The 26,644-nt window shown below is 41.5% G+C and overlaps 1 protein-coding gene across 1 annotated transcript in view; it reads left to right on the top strand.

Annotated features, from left to right (window-relative positions):
• Positions 1-26,644, top strand: part of SLC1A2 (solute carrier family 1 member 2) — a 134,481-nt gene that overhangs the window by 73,590 nt on the left and 34,247 nt on the right. The window contains exons 2-4 of the mRNA XM_042477269.1: positions 13,865-14,004; positions 19,411-19,563; positions 22,403-22,653. Of these exons, the coding sequence (XP_042333203.1) occupies positions 13,865-14,004; positions 19,411-19,563; positions 22,403-22,653 (544 nt within the window). The remainder of the gene's footprint in view (positions 1-13,864; positions 14,005-19,410; positions 19,564-22,402; positions 22,654-26,644) is intronic.

The following is a 26,644-nucleotide window of genomic DNA, read 5'->3' as shown; positions in this document are numbered from 1 at the left end:
TATTTTTTTTTAAATCTAAATTCTACAGACCATCGGACTTTGGTACAAATTGCATTGTCCTCTAATCTAGCTCATCGTTGTCACAACAGCAACAACAGAGCATAAAACACAGTACAAGACAGTACTTGAACCACATGATATTCTTCCTCTACCATTTAATGAGACCATCCCTGTAATTAGCAATATAGTCAAATATTTAAAAACATACAACCAAAAGGGTGTAGTAATCCCATGCTGTCACAGTGATGATGCAGTATAGTTGCTGTATTTTATTGACTGTACTGTATGTTTTTACTGGGTTGTAACTCCTCCTCGATCCGTAGGGAGAGGTGGGGCAATATAAATAAAATTTTTATTTATTATTAACATCTCTTACTGGAAAAAAAACTAATTAGTTATAAGTAACTAGTTATTTTATGTTACTTCTAAGGTCTGGTTGAAGGATTAATTCCAATTTCATTCTGTGAAATGTGTGTGTGTGCGTGTGTGTTGTGGATGGAGTTAATATCAAATTGGATTTTTGCTTTAGTGGGAAGCGGACTTGTGGTTTCAGCTAACCTAGGCCCAAAAAAGACACACAAAACTGCTTAGCTGTGTAATGTGCATGAGCTCTGAACCTCAGTATCACACTTTTGATGCAATAAATCAGATTACCTTAGTTTTAAGGATAGAGGCATAAATAAAAATAAGCATATTCATTAAAAACAGATGACTAGAGAATGGAACAGATGGGCAGGAAGGAACAACCAGAGGCCACTTCCACCTTGAGTGCCACAGCTGGCTTCTGCATAGCTTGAGGGCATGGCAACCTGTGAGGAATCCATACCCCAAAAGGAATGGATCTTTTCCTCTCCTTTATGTGATCCATTGTGGATTATGGCAGGAGCTGACATCCAGACTGTGGTTTGTAGTTCCCACAGTCCTGTGGCACTCCAGGTGGAAGTGGCCTCTGGTTGTTCCTTCCTGCCCATCTGTTCCATTCTCTAGTCATTTCTCTAGACAGAGATTTCCCTTACTACTGTTATTTGGTATTCCTTTCCTAGTGGAAATGTCCTGAAACTGCATTCTTCCTTCATTTCACAATCCGATCATTATGGTTTATGTGCCCACACTTTATCACATCCTTGCTAATATGGGAAACCTGCAGCAGTGTAACTATAACAAAATGCTGCAAAAGGTTGTTTACTGAAGTATATATGTAGTCAGATCTGTGTGTCCATTACTTGAGGTATGCACTGGGAGTCCTTGGTGCTTCCTTTACATATATGTTGAGAACCTCAGGCATCCCATTTGTATATGTCCCATGATGCCCTAAATCCCATCTATCTTGAGCTTTTGAAAGTGTGTGCGATCTGTGCTCCCAACAGACCAACCCCATACCATTTGATGCTCAGCAATCATGTCTTACCACTGCTTCACTTTCTCCTTTATGATAGTAGAGGACGGACAAAAGTAACAAGTAACAAGACCTTCTTATCTCTCAATAGCTCACCTACCATTGTGAGATTTCCATAGGCATTGGGGTTCCCCTGAGATTGCAGATCTTGATGGAGCCATGAGATCACAGGAGAGGCCCTCCTCTCATGAAACAGCCTTCTTTAAAACTGCCTCATGTATCCCAAAGCTGGGGGAATCTGATCTATAATGATATACAGAAAATCTGGCAAACCTAAAGAAAAAGAGAATGAAAACATTGCATTCCTCAAAAGAACAGGGCAAGTGTATGGGTGTTCATGTCTTAATGCCTCTGTGGCACTGGGAGAGAAGAGTTAGAAGTATGTGAACAATAGGTTTCACTTAGGTTGAAAGTAGGGGCAAGGCCAAAAAAAATGCTGATAAAGATGTTTGCTGTTAATCTGTGGAAAGAATGAGGGGGAAATGCTTCATACTGCTGTCTAACCTTCCCCCTATAAAAAGCTTTTTTGGTTCCACCAGATGGCACGCACTCATCAAATCAGACTATGCTGTGATCATACACACTGCTCCAAGAAACAGCTGTCAAAAAGGATAAAGCAGCACATACTAAGCTTTAGGACCTAAAATAATTTGTCATAAGAGATTCTATTATGTTATACTTGATTTCTATAATCCTTTTAACGTCACACAAAAAGTTAGCACATCATTTAAAACTGAGGCATGTTTTCTCATGAGTGTTTGGGTGTGTGTATATATTTGCTTTAACAGACTCATTTTGAAATGACCATTAATGGGATTTCTCCTTGTAAGTAATGAAAGCAAGCTGTGCATAATGAGAGTGGCTGCCATGGCAAGAAACTACTGTGATGATCATAGACTTCCCTTACTTTTTGGAGAGAGAGCAGGATTAAATATATAGGAATGCAGGGGCAAAAGGTTTAAGAAAGGAACAAGTAGAGCCAGGCCATTATGACATGTTAAGTATGACTAAGGCTGTATCTGCAGAAATAACACAGTTTGGCATGTCTTTCATTACCATGGCTCAATGCTATGGAATCATGGGGTCTGTATTTTATTATGCCATTAGAGGTCTCTGACAGAGAAGGCTAAATATCTCACAAAACTACAAATTCCAGAATTCCATAACATTGGGCCATGGCACCTCCAGCATCCCTGAATAGTTTGGGGAGCAGCAATTTCCTATGAATAGAAACTTTGCGATAATAGGAAATTGCTGCTCCCTGAACGATTCAGGGAAACTGGAGGCGAGGGGACGATTCCCTGATGTTTAGGAAGCATGTCAGGCTTTCAGACACATGTGTATCCTAAATGTTTTAGCAGCATTTTACCAGCACTTACTCCACGGTGATGCCACTTTTAGTGCTATGATTCCACTTTGATTGGTATGGCTGCATCCTATGGAATCCTAGGGTTTGTAGTTTGGTGAGGCAGTAGAGCTCTCTATCTTTTCAAAACTGCAAATTCCAGGATTTTATAGGATGTTGCCATGCCAGTTAAAGTGGAATCATAGTGCTATAATTACGTAGTGTACTGCATCCCAGGCACCAGGAATTCCATTAGAGTCAGATTTCAGGTTACAAAGAGGGCAGAAGTGGGGAGACGAAGGGAAGAAAATTTCATTGCAGTTGTCGGGAAAATGTTGTATTTAGTATGTTAAAGTAGAATTCAGCGAGACAGCAGTGTTAGGCTGGAATATCAGTATGCAAAGAGAACATGCAGCACTTTTGAGATTAGCTGTGTGAAAAAAGTTATAGTGCAAGCTTGGTCTACTTGGTCTACTTTGACCAACAAGCCTACAAAAGCTTATACTACAACTTTTTTTGCACAGTAAGGGCCTCAACAGACCAGCATAAAGAGTCGGCCTTGGGGAGGAGTGGGGGTATGGCGTCCGCACGCCAGGCACACAGATACTGCCCCCATGCCACCAGCCTGATCAGATGGTGGGCAGCATCACACCATGTCTTGTGCTTACAAGAGCTGCACCAAAGAAGTGGCAAAAAGCTGCTGCCACCATGGCTACAGCACCCTTTCCATGGTGCAAAAGGGAGCCACTTTTGTGACTTCTTTTTGCGCCTTGGAAATGCCAGATCGGGGGCGCAACTTGTAGTTTCCCCAGCCCTGATCAGGCAATGGAAGAGGTGGCTACAGGCTGCCCCTTAGGGGTGATCTGTTCAGCTCATCAGTCTTTCCTCTCTCCCTGTTTGTTCATTGCATTTTTTATTACAAACACACTGCTGCAATTCAACATTGAACGTCAGTGTTTTTCCAGCCCTCTTCCATCAACCTTCTGTATTCATCCTGCTTAAAAACGCACAAAAAGACAATGAATGAGGATAAAAAAGGCAGGTGGGGTAGGAATAAAAAACCTTTGTAAAACAGAGCTTAATTGACACAGGTTTTGCTAAGTGATGTATGCCTCTGTTACTCAGTTTGTCTGATGCCCTCTTCCAGAATTATGTGGATTTATTTTTCTTACGAAACAAAGAAGCACTGATCATACTTAAATGAAAAACCACCACCTGTAAAAATGCAAATTGTACCCCTGCAACTGGTGCAAAAACATTCAAAACCCCTGACCAGAATATATTTGTCCTTTAGACTAGTGCTACTCAAAATGGTGGTCATGCTGGTCCACAAGCCATCAGCTGCTGGTCCCTGGAGAGTTTCCAGGGGAGAAAGTAAATATAGCTGATGGTAAAAATATAGTACAGTACCAGTCCCTGGCACATTGGGGGGAGGGATTGCCAGCTCCCTTTCTCCCAAACACCAGATAGCTTACCGACAGCTCACGGTAACCCAAATTGTATCAACATAAATACAGTATGTAATAAAACACTATTTTCTGTAACTGTTGATTTTGTAAATGACTTGAGTGCTCCCTTTGAGCCACAGCTTCTAAAAATTTGTTAGTCTAATACACATAACAAGAAATCATGTATATTAACAGGGATGCAATTCAATAAAGGGCTTTAGCAGTGGCAAAGAGGGCTTTAGAAAAATCCTTTAAAGCATGGGATGGCTTCTGCTATTTTGTTTATTTTGGTGTGGGAAGCTTTTTTTTTTTTTAATTCTTGGAAAGCGACATATGGCTTAAACCAGACCAGTGTGTTTCAGTGGTGTATAATCTTTGGATTGATAACTAGCTGACACTTAGCCATGGCAATGCCAACCTAGATTTCCCTGGATTCACACAGATTAGCAATTCAGCACCAACAGAGAAAAACAACATTCACCCTGCCCCTCCAGATAGCAACCTATGAATGTGGAGCACAGCATGGAATGTAAAATGTATTTTAAAAATGTTTTTTCTCACATCTGTTATAAAAGAACAGAATTTGCTTCACAAGTACAACCCTGTTCTGCACAGCATCGCATTCTTCTTTGAGACCTTTTCTTCCTATTTTTGTGGTTACAATGTTTTTCTCTTTTTGCATAGAAATGTGTGCATAATTTCATATCTATGTTCTCTAATCTATGCACACACTTTTCAGAATATCTGCATGCTTGTCTCAAGCGTGTGTATCACACTTGTGAAATTTAAAAGATACACATTTTGAGCTGTGTGCATCATTTGGCTACAATTCAAGAATTGTGGCTCACAAAAAATGTCAATCTGAAAACATTTTTCTCTTTGTATATATGATTGCTTGGTTCACAGGTTGCAGGAGGCAATTAAGACTCTCCATTCAGATCCGCCATTTTGTGTGATGATTCCCCATCACCACCACAAAAGCCACCATCTATCAGGTTGGCTGCAATTATGTGGACCCTAGAACTCTGATTAGGAAACAAAAGTAGATACCTCAGGCCTGATCTTGTCACTTTTTCATTCTTCAAGTGTATGTGGAAGGTATTTGTCCTTTAGACTAGTGCTACTCAGAATGGTGGTCATGCTGGTGAAGTTCCTTCTTCTTTTGTGTATCTACCAGTAAAGCTGGATAACCCTGCAAAATAAGTGTAAAGCAAACTTTCCATTTTAAATGGCACTAAGGAGATGCCTTCTGTGTTTCATATGAATGAGTGCAAATAAATGTCAGGAGTTCAGCCCAAAGAAAAATTGAGTACAACTTTAAAATAGGCTGCCTGGTCAACAATACCAGGCTGGGTCTGCATGGGCCAGAATACTCTGGGAACAGTCCACAGTACAGTGGACTCTTGTTATATGCTGGGGTTTGGTTCCAATATTCCCCGTGGATAACAAAATCCATGTATGCTTAAGTCCCATTAAATATAATGGCATAGCAAAATGGTGTACCTTATAAAAAATAGAAAATCAAGGTTTGATATTTGAAATTTATACTTGAACATTTTCAAACCATGGATGCTTGAATCCATGTATAAAAATCCGTGTATAAGAAGGGCTGACTATATTCTTGCCTCAGTGCCCTATTGTCCACCTATTTCCTGGGCACCCTGTTGTGATGTGAGGGAGCTGTTTTCATGTGTGTCCTGCTGTGCTACCTGACAGCAGTGCTACTGGCATGTGTCACTCATTCTGAGATCAGAACAAGGCACCCAGCATCAATCCCATGGATGAGCATCTCATTTGGACCTCAGAGTGAGCAAGACATACCAGTGTCAATGGCACCACACAGCACAGCAGGATGCATTGTAAATACCCCCCCCCCTTCACAATGGAAAGCTCTGGATCTTCCAGAAAGATTTGGAGCAAATGGTTTTTTTTTTAAAAAAACAAAACACATTTTAAGGGTATTATACCTTGGGTTCAGTGGTGAACCATCTGGGCATTGTCTGGACAGATCACATCCTTTAAAAGCAATGGACAAAACAAATCAGTTGAACTACTCAAAAGATTTGGATGGGCTTCTAGCAGGCAGCTAAAAATCTCCTGGCAGTATTTGTAAGAAGCACAGACAAAAACATAAATAACTGAGCAAATGCATTTAAAGCTCCTAAAATAAAACACAGATGTACTAAAGAAATATTGAGCAGTAGTGTGTCATTTATATTGTTCATAGTGATGCTGGATTCCACCAGGAATGCATAAAGTGGCTAATCTTATACAAAGCCTTCTGTTTTCTGCTTCCTTTGTTGTAGGTATGGTTGTGAACTGCAAAATGTACAGCTCACACATTTCCACAATATAGACATGATAACAGCTTTACCTAGGGTGAGAGATGGTGGTGCAGAGAAGAAAGAAGATGGCTTATGATTTCATTGGCAATACTGAGGGGGCAGACCAAAATATTTAACTGTTCAGATGATTAGAATTGCACTCCAGTACTGGAGGATATTTAGCTTGTAGAAGAGAAGGTTAAGAAGTGATAATGATGGCCTTGTTTAAATATTTGAAGGGATGTCATATTGAGGAGGAAACAAGCTTGTTTTCTACTGTTCCAGAGAACAGGACCCAGAACAATGGATGCAAGCTACAGGAAAAGAGATTCTTCCTCAACATTACGAATGATGAATGAATGAAAGTTTATTTCTAGACCGCTATTCCTTAGAGATCATAGCGGTTTACAAAATTTAACATCAAAAGACAATACAGAGTGAAAGCCCATAACCCGACAATAAAAAACCCACACGTACCACTTAAAAACAATACAACAATTCTAAAAACATTCTAAACAATCATTCAATATAAAAACCAATTAAAACACATTAAAACACATATAACAAATTAGCTGGATTGAACAAAATGCATAGAGAGAAAGGGATAACATCAAGGCACATGGGGGAAGGGTTGACGGAAGAAAAAGGTCTTCAGATTCTTCCTAAAAAGATCTAGAGAGGTTGCTGAGCGGAGCTCGTCGGGCAAAGAGTTCCAGGTCTGCGGGGCTACGATGGAGAATGCCCTTTGTGAAGAAGACACAAACCTTGCCTTGGGAACTCTTAATAGATGTTTTCCGCCCGATCTGAGAGTGCGGGGTGGACTGTATGGGGAGAGGCAGTCCTCCAAGTACCCTGGGCCCAAGCCATTTAGGGCTTTATAGGTCATTACCAACACCTTGTATTGCGCCCGGAAGTGAATAGGCAGCCAGTGAAGATCTCGCAGTATAGGTGTTATATGGCAGGTCCTGGAACATCCAGTGACCAGCCTTGCTGCCATATTCTGAACCAATTGTAGCTTCCGAGTTTCGTACAAGGGTTGCCCCATGTAGAGCGCATTACAGAAATCCAATCGAGAGGTTACCAGAGCATGTACCACCGTTTTCAGGTCCCCCCCGGCTCAGGTAGGGTCGCAGCTGGCGTATCAGCCGAAGCTGATAACAGGTGCTCCTGACTGTCACATCCACCTGAGATGTAAGGTGGAGCGACGAGTCCAGGGGCACCCCCAGACTGCGAACAGAGTCTTTCAAGGGGAGTGTGACCCCATTCAGGACAGGTGGACAAATATCCTTCCCCGGGCCCAGGGAACCTATCACGAGTACTTCCGTTTTCTCTGGATTCAAGCTGAGTCTGTTTTCCCTCATCCAGCCCATTACCGACTCCAGGCAGGAATTAAGAGGAGAGATGCCATCCCTAGTTACTGCATCAGTCGGGGACACAGAGAAACATATTTGGGTGTCATCAGCGTACTGATAACACTGCGCCCCGTGTCTCCAGATGATCTCTCCCAGAGGTTTCATGTAAATGTTAAATAGCATGGGGGACAGAATCACTCCTTGAGGGACGCCAGATGTAAGGGCCCTCTCATTGGAGCAAACGTCCCCCAGCTGCACCATCTGGAATCTACCCGAGAGGTAGGAATGGAACCACTGGAGTGCCCCCGATACCTAACTCCCTCAGGCGTTCCAGAAGGATACCATGGTCAATGGTATCGAAAGCCGCTGAGATGTCCAAAAGCACTAACAGGGACATGCTTCCCCTGTCAATGCCCAGACAGAGATCATCAACTAAGGCAACCATGGCAGTCTCAACTCCAAAACCCGCCCAGAAACCGGTTTGAAATGGATCCAGAAAATCTGTTTCATCCAAGACCCTTCGAAGCTGAAAGGCAACCACCTTCTCGATCACCTTCCCTAAAAACGGCAGCAGCGAAACAGGCCGACAATTGTTCCGAATTAGGGGGTCTAGGGAGGGCTTTTTTAGTAAAGGTTTTACTACGGCCGTTTTTAAGCTCGATGGAAACTGCCCTTCCCTAAAAAATGAATTAATAATCCGGCGTAACATCTCTGTCACAGCCGTTCCCCCCCAGAAGGACAGGGATCGAGAGAGCACATCATCTTCCTAACGCTACGAAGAATCTTGTCCACATCCTCGGTACTTACAGACTCAAAATGATCCAGTACAACAGAGTCCACGGAAGTTCTGGACACCTCTACTCTAGATTGTGAACTAATACTGGCATCGAGATCAGCCCTTATCTGAGAGATTTTATCCGCAAAGAAGTTATTAAACTCATCACAGCAGGCTTTAGATGGTTCCAAAATAGGGTTCAGGAGGGGAGGCAGTTGAGAAAGCTCCCTTACTACCCTGAACAGCTCTGCTGGATGCGACTCCGCGGACGCAATACATGCAGCATAGAATTCTTAGCTGCACTTATTGCCACTCCGTAGGCCTTCAAAAGAGAGTCTAGGAGTGCCTTGTTGGCTAAGTCCTGATGTCTTCGCCAGTCGCGCTCTAGTCGTCGCAGAACCCGCTTCCTTTCCCTGAGGTCTTCCGTATACCAGGGCTGTTTTTTGGAAGCAGGCCTGAGAGGACGCTTGGGAGCGATACTGTGTATAGCCCTGGAGAGATCAGTATCCCAGATGTTAGTCAGGGCATCAACAGAGTCGCCGTCAGTTCCAACCATATACCCCTCTAGGGCTTCTTGGAACCTTTTGGGTTCCATCAGCCTTCGAGGGTGGACCATCCTAATAGGTCCACTACCCCCGGGAGGGATCTGGGTAGAAGCCTTGATACTAGCCTCGACCAAGAAATGATCCGTCCATGACAGGACAGAGATGTTGATGACCTCTGCCCATGGAGACACCATGTCCATACAAAAGATGACATCGAGCGTATTACCAGCAGAGTGCGTAGGCCCTGAGACCAATTGGGACAGGCCCATGGCAGTCATGGTAGCCATGAACTCCCGAGCCGCACCAGTTGGATCATGGCCAGCCTCGAAGGGGATGTTGAGGTCCCCCAGGACAAGAAGCCTAGGGGACTCCAACACCAGTTCCGAGACTAGCTGCGTCAGCTCGGACAGGGAGTCTGTTAGCGCACGGGGTGGCTGGTAGACCAGCAGAATCCCTAAACAGTCCCTGGCCTTCAGGGTCAGGTAAACACACTCGATAAAGTCCAGTTGTCGGACATGGTTCCTGGTCAAGGCAAGGGTGTTCTTATGGATCAAGGCAACACCCCCCCCCCCGCCCACCTAACCTGGTCTGGTCCTTAACTGAGTACCCGGCAGGAAGGGCCTGTGCCCACACAGCTTCACTCTCAGACTCAAGCCAGGTCTCAGTAATGCAAGGAACATCTTAATAAAAAGGGCTGTTCGAGATTAGAATATACTCCCTGAAAGTGGAGTCTCCCTCCTTGGAGGTCTTTAAACAGAGGCTGGATGGCCATTTGTCGAGTATGCTTTGATTGAGAGTTCCTGCATGGCAAGGGTTGGACTGGATGGCCTTTGTGGTCTCTTCCAATTCAATGATTCTATGATTCTTCACAATGTTGTTGTGTGCCTTCAGGTTGTTTCTGACCTCCAGTGCCCTTAAGATGAAGTTATCACAGGGTTTTTTTGGCAAGATTTGTTGAGAGGTGGATTTGCTTTTGCCTTCTTCTGAGACTGAGAGACTGTGGCTTGTCCAAGTCACCCAATAGGTTTCCATGACTGAACAAGGATTGGAACCCTGTTCTCTAGAGTTGTAGTTCAATGCTCGAACCATTACACCACTCTGGCTTGGGATAGTACTTGTACACATTAAAACATTCCTTGTTCTATGTGAACAGGAACATGTACATATAGTCAATATGTATAGGAAACCTGTCCACATTCCTCTTTGCTCTTTGGATCATTATCTGAATACAGAGTTGATTCAATTGATGGAAGATGCACTATTCAGACTGTTCTGAGGGATTAATTGTGTTTAGGTAAAAATGTTTGCCATTTCAATCAACACAGAATTTTGTATAAGTCATTGCTTGAACATACAGGTTTATCAGCATACATTTGGGAAACAAAGGAGCTGGATTATTTTTATGACTAGCTGTGTAGGTTCAGGCAATTATTTTGTCCTACTGTCTAGGGAGGACTTTGAGCAACAGCATTCTCAAGACAGGCTAAGCAATTTTATTCTCTATAGCTAACAAGCTTTGAGCACAGCAGAGTTTTGAAGTATAATAAATTTATGTGGTTTATATAAATGACTTCACTCTAGTACAGTTGTTCAAAAATATGAGGCCCTAGTTTTGACAGGCAACAACTCCCAGAGTGCTGGATCATTGCTCATGTTGGATGGAAATTGAAATCCCACAACTTCTGAAATTACATGAAATCATTCATCCATATCTCAGGAGTGCTCCTACATGGCAGGGAATTGGACTGGATGGTCCTAGTGGCCCCTTTCAAATAAATAATTGTATAAACCGAGGACTGTTTCTTCAGATTCAGAGTGAGCAAGGACAACCATTTAACTTCTTATGCTTGCATCTACTTTACATTCCTCAGAGACAACTTCTAGCACAGGTTGGGGCAACTCTAGATTTTAAGATGGCAACTGATAGGTTCCTAAGGAACAGTATTATTGTTATTTACTGAAGAGGCTGTATTTTCTTTATATCTTTTATATTTGGTTACTGTGTTTTAAATTGTGTTTTTAATTTAATTGTGTCATAATAGTTGAACTTCTTTTGTGCAGTTTATTAATATTACTGCACACCACCATAGCACTCTTTTCTTCAAGAAAGATGGGATATAAATTAAATATATACATTAAATGTGTCAAAATATAGGCTTTAATTGAAACAGAACTGTGGTGCTTATAGAAATACAGTGGATCCCCGACATATGGGAAAAACCGCCTATGCTGGAAACCTATGGATTCCTATAGCGGCATGCTCCTGTGTGTGGTAGTGTGCATGCGCCTGCGATACCCACATCATTTTGTCTGCTGGGGCTTGCCGTTCATGTGAGCTCAAGTCCACTGATGGCAAGCCTACGGATGGTGTGGGCAGACTATATTCTATTATTTAAAATCACATTGCACAGTGTATGATAGAGTGGAGCAACTTTCCAGATTTTTATCATGTTTGGATTTGGAAAATGTTACCCTTCATCTTTGATGGTTGCCCAGTATGTTCAATCATGGCTAAAGAGATCCTGGCAATCCAGCAACAGGCCTCCCTCCGGAGGGCTAGTGAGATCTGGGTGCTGGGATCACATACTTGCCTGAATGAAAATTATTGTTCTGTGATGGAGAGATCAAACAATTTTCCCCCTTGCACAGATCAGGCATTATTGAGCTGGGAGCTCTGTACATAGATTGAGGCATATGAAACCTTAGTAGGAGCCAGCACAGCTTAGTAGAAAAAATGCTGGATTGAGATTTGGGAAATCTAGATTCAAGCCCCTGCTGAGTCATCTTGAGCTAGTCAGTCACTCAGTCTGACCTATTTCACAACTCTATGATAAGGATAAAGTGAAGAGGGGAAGAGGAGGAGGAGGGACCTCCTTCAAATGGAGTTTAAAACAACAAAAAACAAACAGCTTCATTTATATACCACTTCATACTGAACTAATAGTGTCTAAGTGGTTTACAACTGTAAGCTAGTTGCCCCCAACAATCTGGTACTCGTTTTAGCGACCTGGGAAGGATGCAAGCCTGAGTCAATCTTGAGCCCTTTGGCTGGTATTGAACTCGCAACTTTATAGTTTTGAGTGAGTGGTTGCAGTACAGGCATTTGGACACTGCTCCACCAGGGTTTAACATGGTGATTCCATGAATGAGAAACCTCCAAGTCACTCTAACCCCAACCACCCTGTTCAGGTATCACAGGTTCAGGGCCGTGATTGATTGAGTTTATCCTTGGTAATATGGTCTTTATCTTTTCTTGTTGCCTTCTACCTTCCCAAGCATTATTGTCTTTTCTAGGGAGTCATATCTTCCCATGTTATGGTCAATGTATAACAGCCTCAGTTTAGTCATCTTGGTTTCTAGGGAATGGAGGAAGGAAATCCATGCAATCCATTTTTACCTCATTGAAGGAAAGTTGAGTTATGTGGTTAACAACACCAGCAACAACAACAAAAAACGTTCTATAAGGCTTTTTAAAAAGTGAAGTGGTATAGACATGCTCTGAAATAAATATATTTATAAAGAAATAAATTTAGCAAGATATTATAAAATGGATTTTTGTGCCCTTAAGACATTGCACAATGCTCCAGGTAGTGTAAAGCAACATATTTTATAGAATCGTAGAGTTGGAAGAGATCACAAGGGCCATCCAGTCCAACCCCCTGCCATGCAGGAAATCTCAATCTACACATCCCCGACAGATGGCCATCCAGCCTCTGTTTAAAAACCTTCAAAGAAGGAGACTCCACCACACTCCGAGGGAGTCTCTTTCTTTGGAGGTTTTTAAACAGAGGCTGGATGGCCATCTGTCGGGGATGCTTTGATTTACACAGCTGCATTGTATCATGTATGTAGTGTGAAGTGGATCTTTGTCTTTTTACCACTTGTATGCAGCCAGAGCCTGGAAAAGTTACATTTCAGGACTTTAGCATTTCAGAATTCTGTGAGTTCTGGTACAAAAATGTAACATTTCAAACGTAACAGTGCACTGTTATTTCAGTCTCTGGTAAATAACTTTTCTGTTTACTTGCAGCTATGCCTGAGCAATGTTAAGATACTATAGGATGCTAGTCTGGAGTGGAGGTGCTCAGTCACTTAGGCCTGAGCCATAACCATTAAAATGGTATCAAACTGCATTAATTCTGCAGTGTGACAGCAGGCACAGTCTCCATTTTGAGGCTAATTAAAAAGTTTTTCATCTCATTAAATATTTTGGCCTCGTTAAAAAATTAGTGTTTTGGGATAGCAGCTGTGATGAGGCAGATGGCACTCAAGAACAAAGAAGAAGAAGAAAGGAGGATGTACCTTGGATTGTCAGGAAAGCGTTTAAGCGCTTCTTTGAATCAAGGAAGGCTGGATCCACATCAGTCAGGTGGGAAGCACTGAGCTTCAAAGCAACAGCTAAACTGAAACTGGTGGAAAAGTGGGAGAAGCCTGGCAGAGAAGCACCAGCCTGCTGCATTTGCCTTTGCAGTTCTCTGAGTCTTGCTAGATTTCTGAACAGTAGCTTTCTTTTTCCTTTTCTCAACAGCATGCATGTTCTTCCTGGCATTTCCTTAGGTCTTGAATTTTGGATCCTTACATTTTAATGATGAGCCTTGCTTTTATGTTTCTATGTAGACCCTAGCTGTGAGGTGTGTGCAACCATATAATGGTGTGCTTTTCTTTTTTCTTTCTTTTAGTGCCAACAACATGCCAAAGCAGGTAGAAGTGCGGATGCATGAAAGTCACCTGAGTCCAGTGGAGCCCCGGCAGAAGCACCTGTGTATACGGCTTTGCCTATCACTCAGAAAAAATCTGCTCCTTTCACTTACTGTTTTTGGTATGTGTTTCATCGGTCCAGTTCATAGATAAAAAACAACATAACAACTGGAATGTGTGCTGTTATATTTTAAGTCATAATCTTTGTTCTTCCAGCTTTCTCATCCCTCATTGTCCCAACAGGATTATTCTTTCAAGGTCTCAGCTCTTTCTCCCTTCTGCCTAGGGTGGTAGTTGTTCATTAATTTCGTTCTTAAAGGAAGCAATGAATAATTCTAGAAATGTTCTTTCTATTATAGAAAACCTTCAAATATTGTAACAAAAATAGTCACAAGCTTTTTCTGTGCAATATTTACACATGGTATTCTTGCTCAGAAAACAAAATTCTTTTTCCTATGCAGAAAAGGCTGCACACACAAAAACATGTGCAATTTTTGCACAGAATAAGTCCCAAAGTATAAAAAATTCTTTATAGGTCTAGAATTCCCCTCATCAGGGTTGTCTGACCCTTGACAAACATGTTGTTTGGCCCTTTTTGAATGTTTTCAAATATCATTTCCATTCTTATCCACCTCCGTATGCCTAGAACTGCCCTCTACAGATATTTACACAATACTATATTATCATCTGTCATCACGTCTTCACCAAGTTGTTTTGGGGTGGTTTTGGTTTTTTTTACTAGTCCTGAAATCCCCCATCCAATATGGCTACTAACTATGCTAGCTGTGGAATTCTGAGAGTTATAGTCCAAAAGCCCCTCCCCCCCAAAAAAACCCCTATTATTATTTCCTACCTATGAAACTTCAAAAAAAAAATATTCCCATTCCACAAAGTCTTTTGCACAGCATCTAGTTCCCATTTCCTCCTGAAACCAAGCCCACCATAACTTCTAAGCATATGTAATTGGAACATATTGCTTCCCTGTTTCCATTTCTCTCTCTTTCTCTCTCCTTCCATTCACAAGAAAAAGCAGATTGTTTTACAATTCACAAGGGGGAAATTCCTCACTAACATTAAAAATGAAACCCTTTATCTTTCTTATCACTCATCAGGAGAAAGGGAGGCAGGGCAGTGAAAGACTTGTGTCCCTCAAATCTCCACACAAGCTGCTGATACTTTTTTGCTCTCTCCCTCACTGAAGACTAGGCCAACGGTACAGTGATCTACTTTTCTCAATTGCCTTCTGGGTATAGCAGCTTCCAAATATGGAACAGTTTGACATTTTAGTGTGGTTCATTGGCTTCCTGCCCAGGCTTACTGGATTGTTTTATGTGTTTTTTAATGTTACAGTACTGTGAACTTAAGAACTAAACATGTGGCCTCCACACAGCCTGTCTTCTTTCACTTGAGCTTGAATGGACCCCTGCACTCCTGGTGGGGTGGGGAAAAACTTGTTACCCAAAGAAAGATGGGGGAGTATCCCCACTAAGTATCAGTCTAACTTTAAATGTTGGGAGAATTATAGAATCATAGGCCTGTTACAGACTGCCAAAATAAAGCTGCTTCGGGTCTCTTTGGAGGTATGCTGTTTAAATGATACATGCATCCTAAGAATCCGGAAGCTGCACCAAAAGCTGCGCTCCAGTGCTTAGGAATGGAGTGTGGCTTTGGCACAACCTCCAGACTCTTAGGACCCATGCATCACTTAAATAGCCTACCTCCAAAGAGACCCGAAGCAGCTTTATTTTGGCAGTCTGTAACAGGTCATAGAATCATAGAGCTGGAAGAGACCTCAAGGGCCATCCAGTCCAACCCCCTGACATGCAGGAAATCCAAATCAAAGCATCCTCGACAGATGGCCATCCAGCCTCTGTTTGAAGACCTCCAAGGAGGGGGACTCCACTACACTCCGAGGGAGTTTGTTCTACTGCCGAACATCCCTTACAGTCAGGAAGTTTCTCCTAATGTTGAGGTGGAATCTCTTTTCCTGCAGTTTGCATCCATTGCTCCGGGTCCTAGTCTCTGGAGCAGCAGAAAACAAGCTTGCTCCCTCCTCAATATGACATCCCTTCAAATATTTAAACAGGGCTATCATATCACCTCTTAACCTTCTTTTCTCAAGGCTAAACATACCCAGCTCCATAAGGCGTTCCTCATAGGGCATGGTTTCCAGACCCTTCACCATTTTAGTCGCCCTCCTTTGGACACGCTCCAGTTAGCTTAAGCTTGCAAGAGGCTGGGTAACCTTTAGGATCATTAGCACCTATGCATGGGAGTATTCACTGAGGATGACTCTACGTTTGGGTGAATTAAGGTTTTAATTATGAAATCAATACACACATGATAGTGATTCAAACAGACATAGCACTCAGAGGTAACCGAAAATGACATTTGGAAATTGGATAGCAAAGACTGAGGGTTGTAGAGGGGTGATAAATACCTGTCCTGTAGAGTAAACCACAGAAAGCAGGATGTATCTCAGACTAGGATCTGAGAGTGACACAACTCATACATGGAGTGCAGACAGGGGACTACTGTATGTGTACTATGTGCACAGAGGCTAGGACCAATATTTATACCTGAAAACTACATCTGGGGATGTGCTATCTCATCTTCGTTACTTGTAACAAAGACTTGATATCTTTTCCAGGAATCAACAGTGGGATTCCAGACTGGTTTATGGTTTTAACTTTAGAGTAACAAAAATAGCAATTATATTAGAAAAACTCTAGGCTGGATGGACAGGGAAATTCGGCTGGGAATATGGCCGGGGGTAGGCAGAAAGGTTTTACTGATTTCTTATGTCCAATGAGACCTCCTTTGTCTCTTAGTGGAAGAGGAAGTTCAGAAGAGCCTGGGGTGAGGAGGCAGTCAGTACGCCCATTTAAGTTTGACTGGAGCATTACCTGGATCATGCACATGCCCTTGGGTCTTCGTTACTTCCTCATGGGAGCTTCACCTAGCTTTCCAGAATGTCACAATGACCTCTTAAGCACACACTAGCTCCAGACATGAAATATGAAAACATGAGGACACCCCCAAATGTGATAACAAACTATACATATAATTTTAGCTTCATTTATTCATATATCCTGAAAGATTTTGAATTATGCATTTATGTGGACACAGAGTGTTTGGCTCAGGGATCATTCCAAGTGACCAGCGCTTTTCCAGCACTTCGAAAGATGTCTCTTCCTCCACACTTGAGCTGTACTTTTTGGGGCTACAACTACCTAAATCCCCCAGCTAGTACAGCCATGCTATCCACAAGCATTCTGGTTGTTATAGTCCCCTAAATGTAACATTTGAAAGTTCTGATTTTTCAGGAGGGCCTCACAGTCTTTATTTTCACATGCATAAAATCAGCAGCTTGAAAATTCAACTCTACTTGCAGAAGATGCTGCATTCTAAGTCTGTGAAGCAGAGGTAGCATAGAGTCAATGTGCAATTATAAAAAAGTGAACTTTCAGGACATCTTTTTGAATATGTGTAATTAGAGTATCCAGCCTAATCCTTGCAACAGAGCATGCTCAACATCCAAAACCATTATAAGCCTAGATTCAGTGTATAACTAGATACTGTTTTTCCTGCTTTATCCAGTGTCCTAGGAGTCATTTACATATCAGCCTCGATTCAGCATCCCATCACCACAGTACAAATTTCTGCATGTTGACCTACACCACACTGAGCCATACCCCATCATAAAACGTATCATAAAACCCCAAAGCTCACAATTCCATGATTTATGACAAGCAGCAGGATCAGAGAAGGATTGCCCACCCCACCTATGTACTAATATCCATAGGGGTCCTCTGGGGCTCTCAGTACTTCTGAAACATAACTTTTTACCCACCTGGAAAATGAGAGAGTTTATTTTTATTTATTTAACATTTTGATCCATCTTATTTCTACATTTTATGTGGTTACAAATTAAGGTCATGTACTTCACTTATAAGTGGCTAGAAGTTTCAAAAGTTCTGATATTCACACAATGTTCTGTTTCTTCAGAATAATGTAGGCTTATGAAATATCTGTGACATACAGTGCGCCCACGCCATACGTGGGCGCGCCATACGCGGCCTTAAGCATAGGCGCTCAAGCCGCGGGGCGCGCGCGGGGCAGAAGGGGCGGCGCGTCCCATTCAATTGAATGGGCGCGCGCGCCCGTTGCGCCCCGCGCGCACCCACGCCACCGCACCGCCACGCACGAGCCCCATTGTTTCCAATGGGGCTCGAGCATAGGCAGAATTCGCCTTACGCGGAGGGATCCGGAACGGATCCCCCGTGTAAGGCAAGGACGGACTGTATTATGTATCGCACATATGTACAGATAAATAGTAAATCTAGCCATGTTGGTCCAGTTTCAGGAAATACAATTTGTTGTGCCAAACAAATGAGATGGAGATCTGTGGTTGGATCTTTAAAAATTTCGCACTCCATTCCCCAAATTTCATTAAAGCAATGAAGTAGAGTATGTTTAAATCTTTTTCCTTGCATAAACTGGGGGTGGGGGGTGGGGTGGATTACAGCTGCCAGAATAACCCAGCCTACATAGTCATGCTGAATAGGAGATTCTAAGAATTGTAGTCCAAAAAGTAATTTCCCAAAGCAATGTCTCTGTGCCTTGTTATTTGCCTTGTTAGGGAAGACAAACATGTATTTCTATATTTTCCCTTAATGGAGCAAATGGCAGCTGGAATGAGTGATATAGTTTAGGAGAATGATGCAGGGAGAAGTTGCCAGCCTCCTACCACCACCAAAGTTGTGAGGCAAGCAGCACTTATTAGGCAGGTAGAATATACTGAGCTGAGCAACGCTATTGGCATGATCCTGAAGTGTTTCAATTTTTGTTCAACACACACTCAAGAAGAAAGACTGGCAAGAAATCAGTCAGCTGCTTGAATGCTCAGTGGCACTCACTATGGCCCTACAGCCCCACCCCTCACCTTTTAGAGGAAAGGTTGGTGGGAGAATGAAAAGTGAAGCACTTTTGCCTAGAGGCACCTCAGAGTATCTAAAGCAGCAGGGCCTAGCCTTCCGTGTCCATCTTTCCTCTATAAAAAAGGAAACACAAGTGAGGGGTTTTGTGGAGGAGGGTTTTTTGTGTTTTGGTTTCAGCTTCATGGTCAGTCATTTGTCTGGCTTACCAGATGTTAGCACTTAGTTCTTCACATCATGGAAAAGTTACTTTTTGACTCAAGCACCCAGAATCCCCCAACTAGCATGGTCAGGCAGGCAATTCTGGGAGTTGTAGTTCAAAAATGTAACTTTTCCAAGCTCTGTTTTTGGTGAACATGATATGCCACTAGCCATGTAGGGCAGCTCCACTAATCTTGACAGTTCTGGAAGAGGAGAGGTGGACCTGGCAAAAAAACCTAATGAAATTGTGTCTAGTTTAACATAGTGACTGCTTTTCCAAAAGTTGCTTTTCCAAGATTCTTCTTTTAGATTATACACACATGCACAAACAAGCAATTAATAACACAGAGTCCTTTCTTTCTTTTCTTTCCTCAACTGCACCTTCCCAGGGGTCATTATGGGTGCAGTATGTGGTGCCCTCCTTCGCATGGCAGCACCTATTAATCCTGATATCATCATGTTGATAGCCTTCCCAGGAGACATCCTGATGCGGATGCTGAAAATGTTGATTCTCCCTTTAATTATCTCAAGTTTAATCACAGGTAAGATCTATTATAAACAATTAGAACAGGGGTAGGCAACCTTTTTGAGCCGGGGGCCAGGTTACTGTCCCTCAGACAACTGGGGGGCTGAAGGCAAAAAATAAATAATTAAATAATTTTTTTAAAAATTTAAATATATAAATAAACCAGGACAAATGTAGGACAAAATTTTCAAATGGAAGACACTTTTTTTAAAAAAATGGAGGAAACACAAAAAAATTTGCTGATTTTTAAAAAAATGTTAATATCAATGCATGTTTCTGAGGCTTCTATAGACAGTTGCCCCCCAAAGGCCCCGGTGGCAATCGGCGGCAGGACCAGGCTGGGGCCGGTCCCAAGGCCTCGCCGGGCTGCATCCGGCCCGCAGGCCGCAGGTTGCCTACCCCTGAATTAGAAGGTTAATCTTTTGTGCAAGATTAAGCCCCAGAGTGTTGTGCTGTTGGTTCTTCAGGTCAATAATAATGCTGAATGGGCATTGTTTTTCCCCTTTATATTTCACGTAGCAACATTATAATTAGTGCTGAGGCCGACCATGCTAATCTATTAGTGTTCATCCATGTGCTATATTCACATCCCAAGTCCCCACAAAAACCCTGAATAATGGTGTACAGTGCTACTTTATTTTCTAGGGGTCTCCATTGTCTTGTGGGATGCCAGAACATGGCAATCTGGCTGTGCAATTTATTGTATGAAAATTGATCTTGCAATGGTAAATGTTAGTCTCCCAGCTGCCAATAAAACATTTCTTCTGTTTACAAAACACTGGCATGGGCCTTCTCTTGAATTCATTACAGCATAGAACTCAGAACACTTCCTCTATAAATGAAAGCTTAAAATAGAATACAGTGAGCCCTTCTTTTATGTTGGGGATCCGTTCCAGACCCCCCTTCCCGTGTAAAATAAATTGCGAGGATGCTTGAGCCCTATTACAAGTAATGGGGCTCATGCTTGCAGCGGCGCGGTGGTGCACGTACACCATGCGCGCACATGCCATTGTTTCTTCCGGTGCACAGCACCGCTTATTCCAGCTCTGCTTTCAGCGTATGTTGAACGCAGCATATAATGCACCCATGTATGACATGGGAGCACTGTAATAGAATCATAGAGTTGAAAGAGACCTCAAGGGCCATCCAGTCCTACCCCCTTCCATGCTGGAACACAGGATCAAAGCACTACCAACAGATGGCCAGGAACCCTCTGTTTAAAAACCTCAGAAGAAGGAGACTCTACCACACTCCAAGGGAGTGTGTTCCACTGTCAAACATTTCTTACTGTCAGGACATTCTTCCTAATATTTAGATGGAATCTCTTTTTCTATACAGTGGACCCTTGTTATATAATAATAATTAATAATAATTTGTTTTATTTATATACCGCTATTCCAAAGATCATAGCGGTGAACAGCAAGTAAGCTAATTAGCAAGTAAGCTAATTTGCCCCCAACAGTCTGGGTGCTCATTTTATTGACCTCGGAAGGATGCAAGCCTGAGTCGAGCTTGGGTCCTTTTGCTGGTCTTGAACTTGCAACCTTGTGGTTTTGAGTGAATGGCTGCAGTACAGGCATTTAACCACTGCGCCACCAGGGCTCCATATGCTGGGGTTTGGTTCCAAGATCCCCGGTGTATAACAAAATCAATGTATTTTCAAGTCCCATTAAATATATATGATATAGCAAAATGGTGTCCCTTACAAAAAATGGAAAATCAAGGTTTGATTTTTGAAATTTATACTTTTTTGGAACATTTTCAAACCATGAATGCTTGAATGCATGTATAAAAATATTGTGTAATAGAAGGGCTGACTGTAGTTTGCATCCATTGCTCCATATTCTAGTCTCTGGAGCAGCAGAAAACAAGCTTATTGAGAACAGCTTTAAAATTGTTGCTGTGATTCCACACTTGAAAAAAAATAGCTTAAATTTAGGAATGACTGGATGAATTGATTGGATTAAAAAAAAACATATGGAAAGTAACTGGCAAAAGTTGACTTTGCTTCCGTTTCTTCCTGAAATGTATATTTCAGTCATTTCATTCCTTCAGTCATTACAATTATAGATCCCTACCAACTGAGGAAGAATCAGTTATTCTTTTTAAAAAAATAAAACACAGAAATTGGTTAGTACAACATGGAAATACCCAATCCAGCCCTGAAACTATTCCCTCATCCAATTAAACCATACTCTCTGTCCAAAAACTGTTTTGGGTGAATAGCATGTACAAGAAAATTGCAATGTTACCTCTGTAATCTGTCTGGAGATAGGTAAGATTTTATGTCCTGCTCTTAGCTGGCTGTTTCCGCTCAGAAGTATTGTTTTCTGTGCTGGAAACTTGTTTTCAGTGCAAAAAAGTTGTTTTCTGTACAGCAAATGTAATTTTATAGACACATAAACACACACACACATGTGCAATTTTCATACAGATGAAGTCCTGAACTGCAAAGATTCTCAGTCAACTAGGATTGTCCTTATCTGGGGGTTCTGACACTCAAGAAAATTGTTTCTTGACTATTTTTTTAATAACACATTTTCAAATATGTCTGTCCCTAACTGAGAAATATAAGATGCCCAATGTGAGGTCTACAGTTCTTTGAAAGGAATAATTCATCAATTCATCATTTAGTTTGTATGGGATAGTACCGATCTCTGTACAAAAATTAAAGCACTATAAAATTAATTGTAAAAACCTGCAGACCAATATGACATAAAATCTAGAATGTAAGGAGAACATTTTTAATTATTCATAATATGAAGTACATTAATGGTTTTTGTTTAGTTCTGGAGAGAGTTACAATGTTAAAGATAAGGATCTGCATTAACTCCTCACAATGCCCTTTTATGCAGGTCTGTCTGGCTTGGATGCCAAGGCTAGTGGCCGATTAGGGACAAGAGCCATGGTCTACTACATGTCCACAACTATCATTGCTGCTGTACTGGGAGTTATTCTGGTCTTAGCCATTCATCCAGGCAATCCAAAGCTGAAGAGGCAGCTGGGAGAGGGAAAGAAGAATGACGAAGTATCCAGTCTTGACGCTTTCTTGGATCTCATCAGAAATCTCTTCCCTGAAAACCTTGTACAAGCATGCTTTCAGCAGGTGAATAATATCTCTTTGTCTTCCCACTGTGTGAAAACTATGAGAATAAAAATATATTTGTTAATTAGATTTGTAGTTGTAAATTGAACTTGTTTAATATTGATCTCCCCCTCTTTCTTTCTTTCTTTCTTTCTTTCTTTCTTTCTTTCTTTCTCTCTCTCTCTCATTCACACACAAACACCACCAACCCAAACCATGAATGAACATTGGTTCTTTCCCTTCCTTCCTCTTTGCAAGCATAGGAGCCACTCTAAATCTGTTCCTAAGTTTCTTGGACCTTTGGAGTAAGTTTTAGGGGTGCTAGAGTTTGCTGCAATGGGGAGGAGAGATCAGAACACCCATTCACTAATGCTGGTTTCTGTTGTTCCACTAAGAAGTGCCCATTGATGGACATGACCTTGAGTTTGGACAAAACACACAGAAACCTTCTGTTTCCATACTATTTCTTTAGCTGTTCAGTGGGAAATTCTCTCTCAACTGACATTCAAATTCTGACATAAAAGCTAACAATAATGAAAGTGTATGCCCAGTTCAGTCTGGAATCAATTAGGCTCAGTATTTCATTCCATAAGGTCATTTGTTCTTTCTTCCTTACTTTTTAACTTGACTTGTAATATATTACAGTTCTTTTATGTGAAACCATTTGGGAAACCAAATAGTCTATTTATTTCCTTTAGCTCAGTATATGTAGAGGAATAGGGACAATGCCCTACATGAGGCAAATCAATTAGATGTCTAATGCAAAAAATGCCCAGAACAGAGTAACTGACACCAGATGACTAGGTGTTCTTTTGTGGGCATATCCACCTAGTTGTAACTGTGCCATTGGATGAGATGTTGCATGGAAAGAAAGACTTACCTTGACACTGCCTGGAGGGGTGCTGTTATGCTGGGCATCTCTGTGGCTACTGAGTACTCTGAGCAGCTTCTCGGAATCCATACTCCGCAAAGTCTCATGATGGCATCATCATTGCAAGAGTTTGATTTTCTCCAGATCTCATTCCAGATCTCAGGGGAGGTTTTGTAGGAACAGAAATCCTGTGAGACTTCAGGCACAATTTCATAGGCATATGTGCCTGCACACGTGGCTTTCCTGCTGTTGCTTGTTCTGCTTTTATTCAATAGATTTTTAAAAACATTCATTCTGTGTCACGTTTCACAAGAAAAATAAAAAAAGAAACTGCAGTCACATCTGAAGATGCTGAAAAGATAATTGGTGTTTTGTTTTTTAGTTTAAAACCCTTATGCGTTTTAGCCTTTGCCTACTCTCAAGACCTTCTTCAGAGGCTATTTAGAATCCAAGTCCAAAACTTTCTGAACCAACTTTTCTCAAACCATTCACTGGATACAACTGAAATGTAGCAGGCTTTTTGACTAATAAAACAACCATACTTTCAGCATCTTAGAATCTCAGAATCGTAGAATCTTGACTGCAGGAAGGGGCCACAAGGCCCATTTAGTCCAAACTCCTGTCATGCAGGAATCCATACATGAAGCATTCCTAAAAGATGCACACCTAAACTCTGTTAAAAGGCCTCCTAAGAAGGAAAGTCTCCCGCCATTCAAGGCAGTCTATGCCACTGTTGAACTATAATAGGAAATAATTTCTTCCTAATGGTTAGATGGAATTTCTTTTCTTTTTTTCTTTTTTTCTTTTTTTTTTTTTTTTGTAATATGATTCTTGTTCTAGTCTCCAGAGATGAAGGAAACAAGTGGGTTCCATAATCTACATGACATCCCTTAAAATATTTAAGAATGGGTAACATATTTCCTCTCAAGAATATCCACACTGTAGAATTACAACACGTTTGACACCACTTTAACTGCCGTGACTCTATCCTACAGAATTTGGGGATTTTTAGTTTGGTGAGGTATTCAGCCTGCTGTATCAGAAACCTCTGGTGCCTCACCAAACTACAAATTCCAGGGTTCTGTAGGATAGAGTCATGGCAATTAAAATGGTGTCAAACTGCTTTAATTCAGCAGAGTAGATACACTCCCAATCTTCTTTTCTCCAAGTTAAAGTTGCACATTAAGTCATTCCTCATCAGACTTGGTTTCCAGAATTCTGATAATCTTGGTTACCTTTCTCTGGATACGTTCCAACTTGTCTGTATCTTTTTTGACTGATGAGGTCTGACCAAAGCAGAATAGAGTGGTACTACTACTTCTCTTGATGTAAATACTGTACTATATTCCAGTTCAGTGTAGAGGAACCTTTGGCCTCCACACCACGTTGTTGACTCATGTATCTCCAGTTTCTTTTGTGGATTTCATTTGATACTCCCAAGTTTCTGTTTCTTTCATCAGAAAAGTGACATCATTTTTGAACGAGTGTATGAACTGTTTGGACATGACATGTGCTTCCTGCTCTAATCATCAATAGATGTTTCTGAGCTGTTAGTCTTCTTTCAAAGCTAGGTTACTGAACAACATTCATTACCAAAAGCTTTCTTAAATAATCCTACAAGGTGTGACTGAAATTATTTTAAACAGTACATTATCTGAGGTTATAGCTCTGGGCTCAACTGTGCATGTGGATAGTAGACATAGGCCAGCCCACACAGAGAAATGTAAGTGCCACAGAACTACGCCACCTTTCTCCTGCTTCTTTCAATTCCAATCAAACACACCTCATTCATAATCTTAATCATGCTTACAAAGAAATTAGGTCCATAGATTTCATGGGAAGTTTCTTGCAAGTGAGCATCCTTCGCTAATAAAGTTTGAATGATTTTTTAAAAAAAATACCTTATTCCTCATATCAACAAAGGAAGAGTAATATGTTAGATGGAATGTTTCCAAAATTAAAACCAATTTGTATTTAATACTAAAGCTGGGCTCTCTCTTCTCAATACATTGTATATTAGTTGAATGGAGAATCAGTTCCTTGACTGGAAGATAGGTGAAGAACTGTATAACAGACTAAATGAGAAGAAAGCTCCTAAATGTGCAATTGACACCTTAATCATTCTCCTGGTGGTTATGACATTAAAAGTAATGTTTGTCCAGAGTATCATCAAAAGAAGGGTCACACAAACAGACAGTACAGTGGGCCCTTTGTATTGCCTGGGGGATATTTTCAAACCGTGGATGGTTGAATCTGTTGATTCAGAAGCTATTGACTCAGAAGATCAACTGTATGTTCCCAAAAGTCTCTCTGTCTGTCTCCTAACCTGCCTTGCTGTACACCAAATGGTTTTCCCATTAATTGTACTTGACAGGACGTAGTGATCAGTCACTGAGTAGTAGAAAGCAGAAGAATGGGACAAAGGGGTGAATAGAGAGTAATTATGTTAATGTGTTGTGGCAAACAATTCACTTCAATTTCTTCATTGTAAATGTTCAGTTACTTCATTTACTTCATTAACAAAGTATGGAGAAAACATACAAAAGATGAACTATAAAACAATTTAACTGCCAACAACATTTAAAAACTATTTAAAACACACAGTTAAAATTATAAAAAGCAATTTGAAAAACAGTACAGTTTGAGATGTGGTGCTGGAGAAGATCTCTGAGGTTACTGTGAACAGCAAAAAAGACAAACAAATGGGTCCTTGAACAGATCAAACCTGAAATACCCCTAGAAGTCAAGATGATCAAATGGAGGCTGTTGTACTTTGTCCTCATGATGAGAAGGCACAACTCATTAGAAGAGGCAATAGTGCTGGGAAAGGTAGAGGATAGTAGAAAGAGAGGAAGACTGTTTGCTATTAACTCAAGACATTTTGCTGTCTGAGGCAAAGGATGAAATGATACCCTTCCAGATTCTACATACAGAAACCATCCTCAATGATAAAATTTACTTTGATATTGCCAATGGGAGAGAGTTGTCCATCACACCTGAAGACAGCAAGGTAGTTCAGGAGGTGCAAGACAGGCTGTGTAACACCCATACCTTTGTTCTCCACACCAGAATTAGTGTTTGGACTACAGCTCACAGAATCCCCCAGCCAGCATGGCCATTGTAATGAACCAAGGGCCCTGA

This window comes from Sceloporus undulatus, chromosome 1 (assembly GCF_019175285.1).
Source record: "Sceloporus undulatus isolate JIND9_A2432 ecotype Alabama chromosome 1, SceUnd_v1.1, whole genome shotgun sequence".
Classification (NCBI taxonomy): Eukaryota; Metazoa; Chordata; class Lepidosauria; order Squamata; family Phrynosomatidae; genus Sceloporus; species Sceloporus undulatus.
This window is presented reverse-complemented; position numbering and strand designations above follow the sequence as displayed.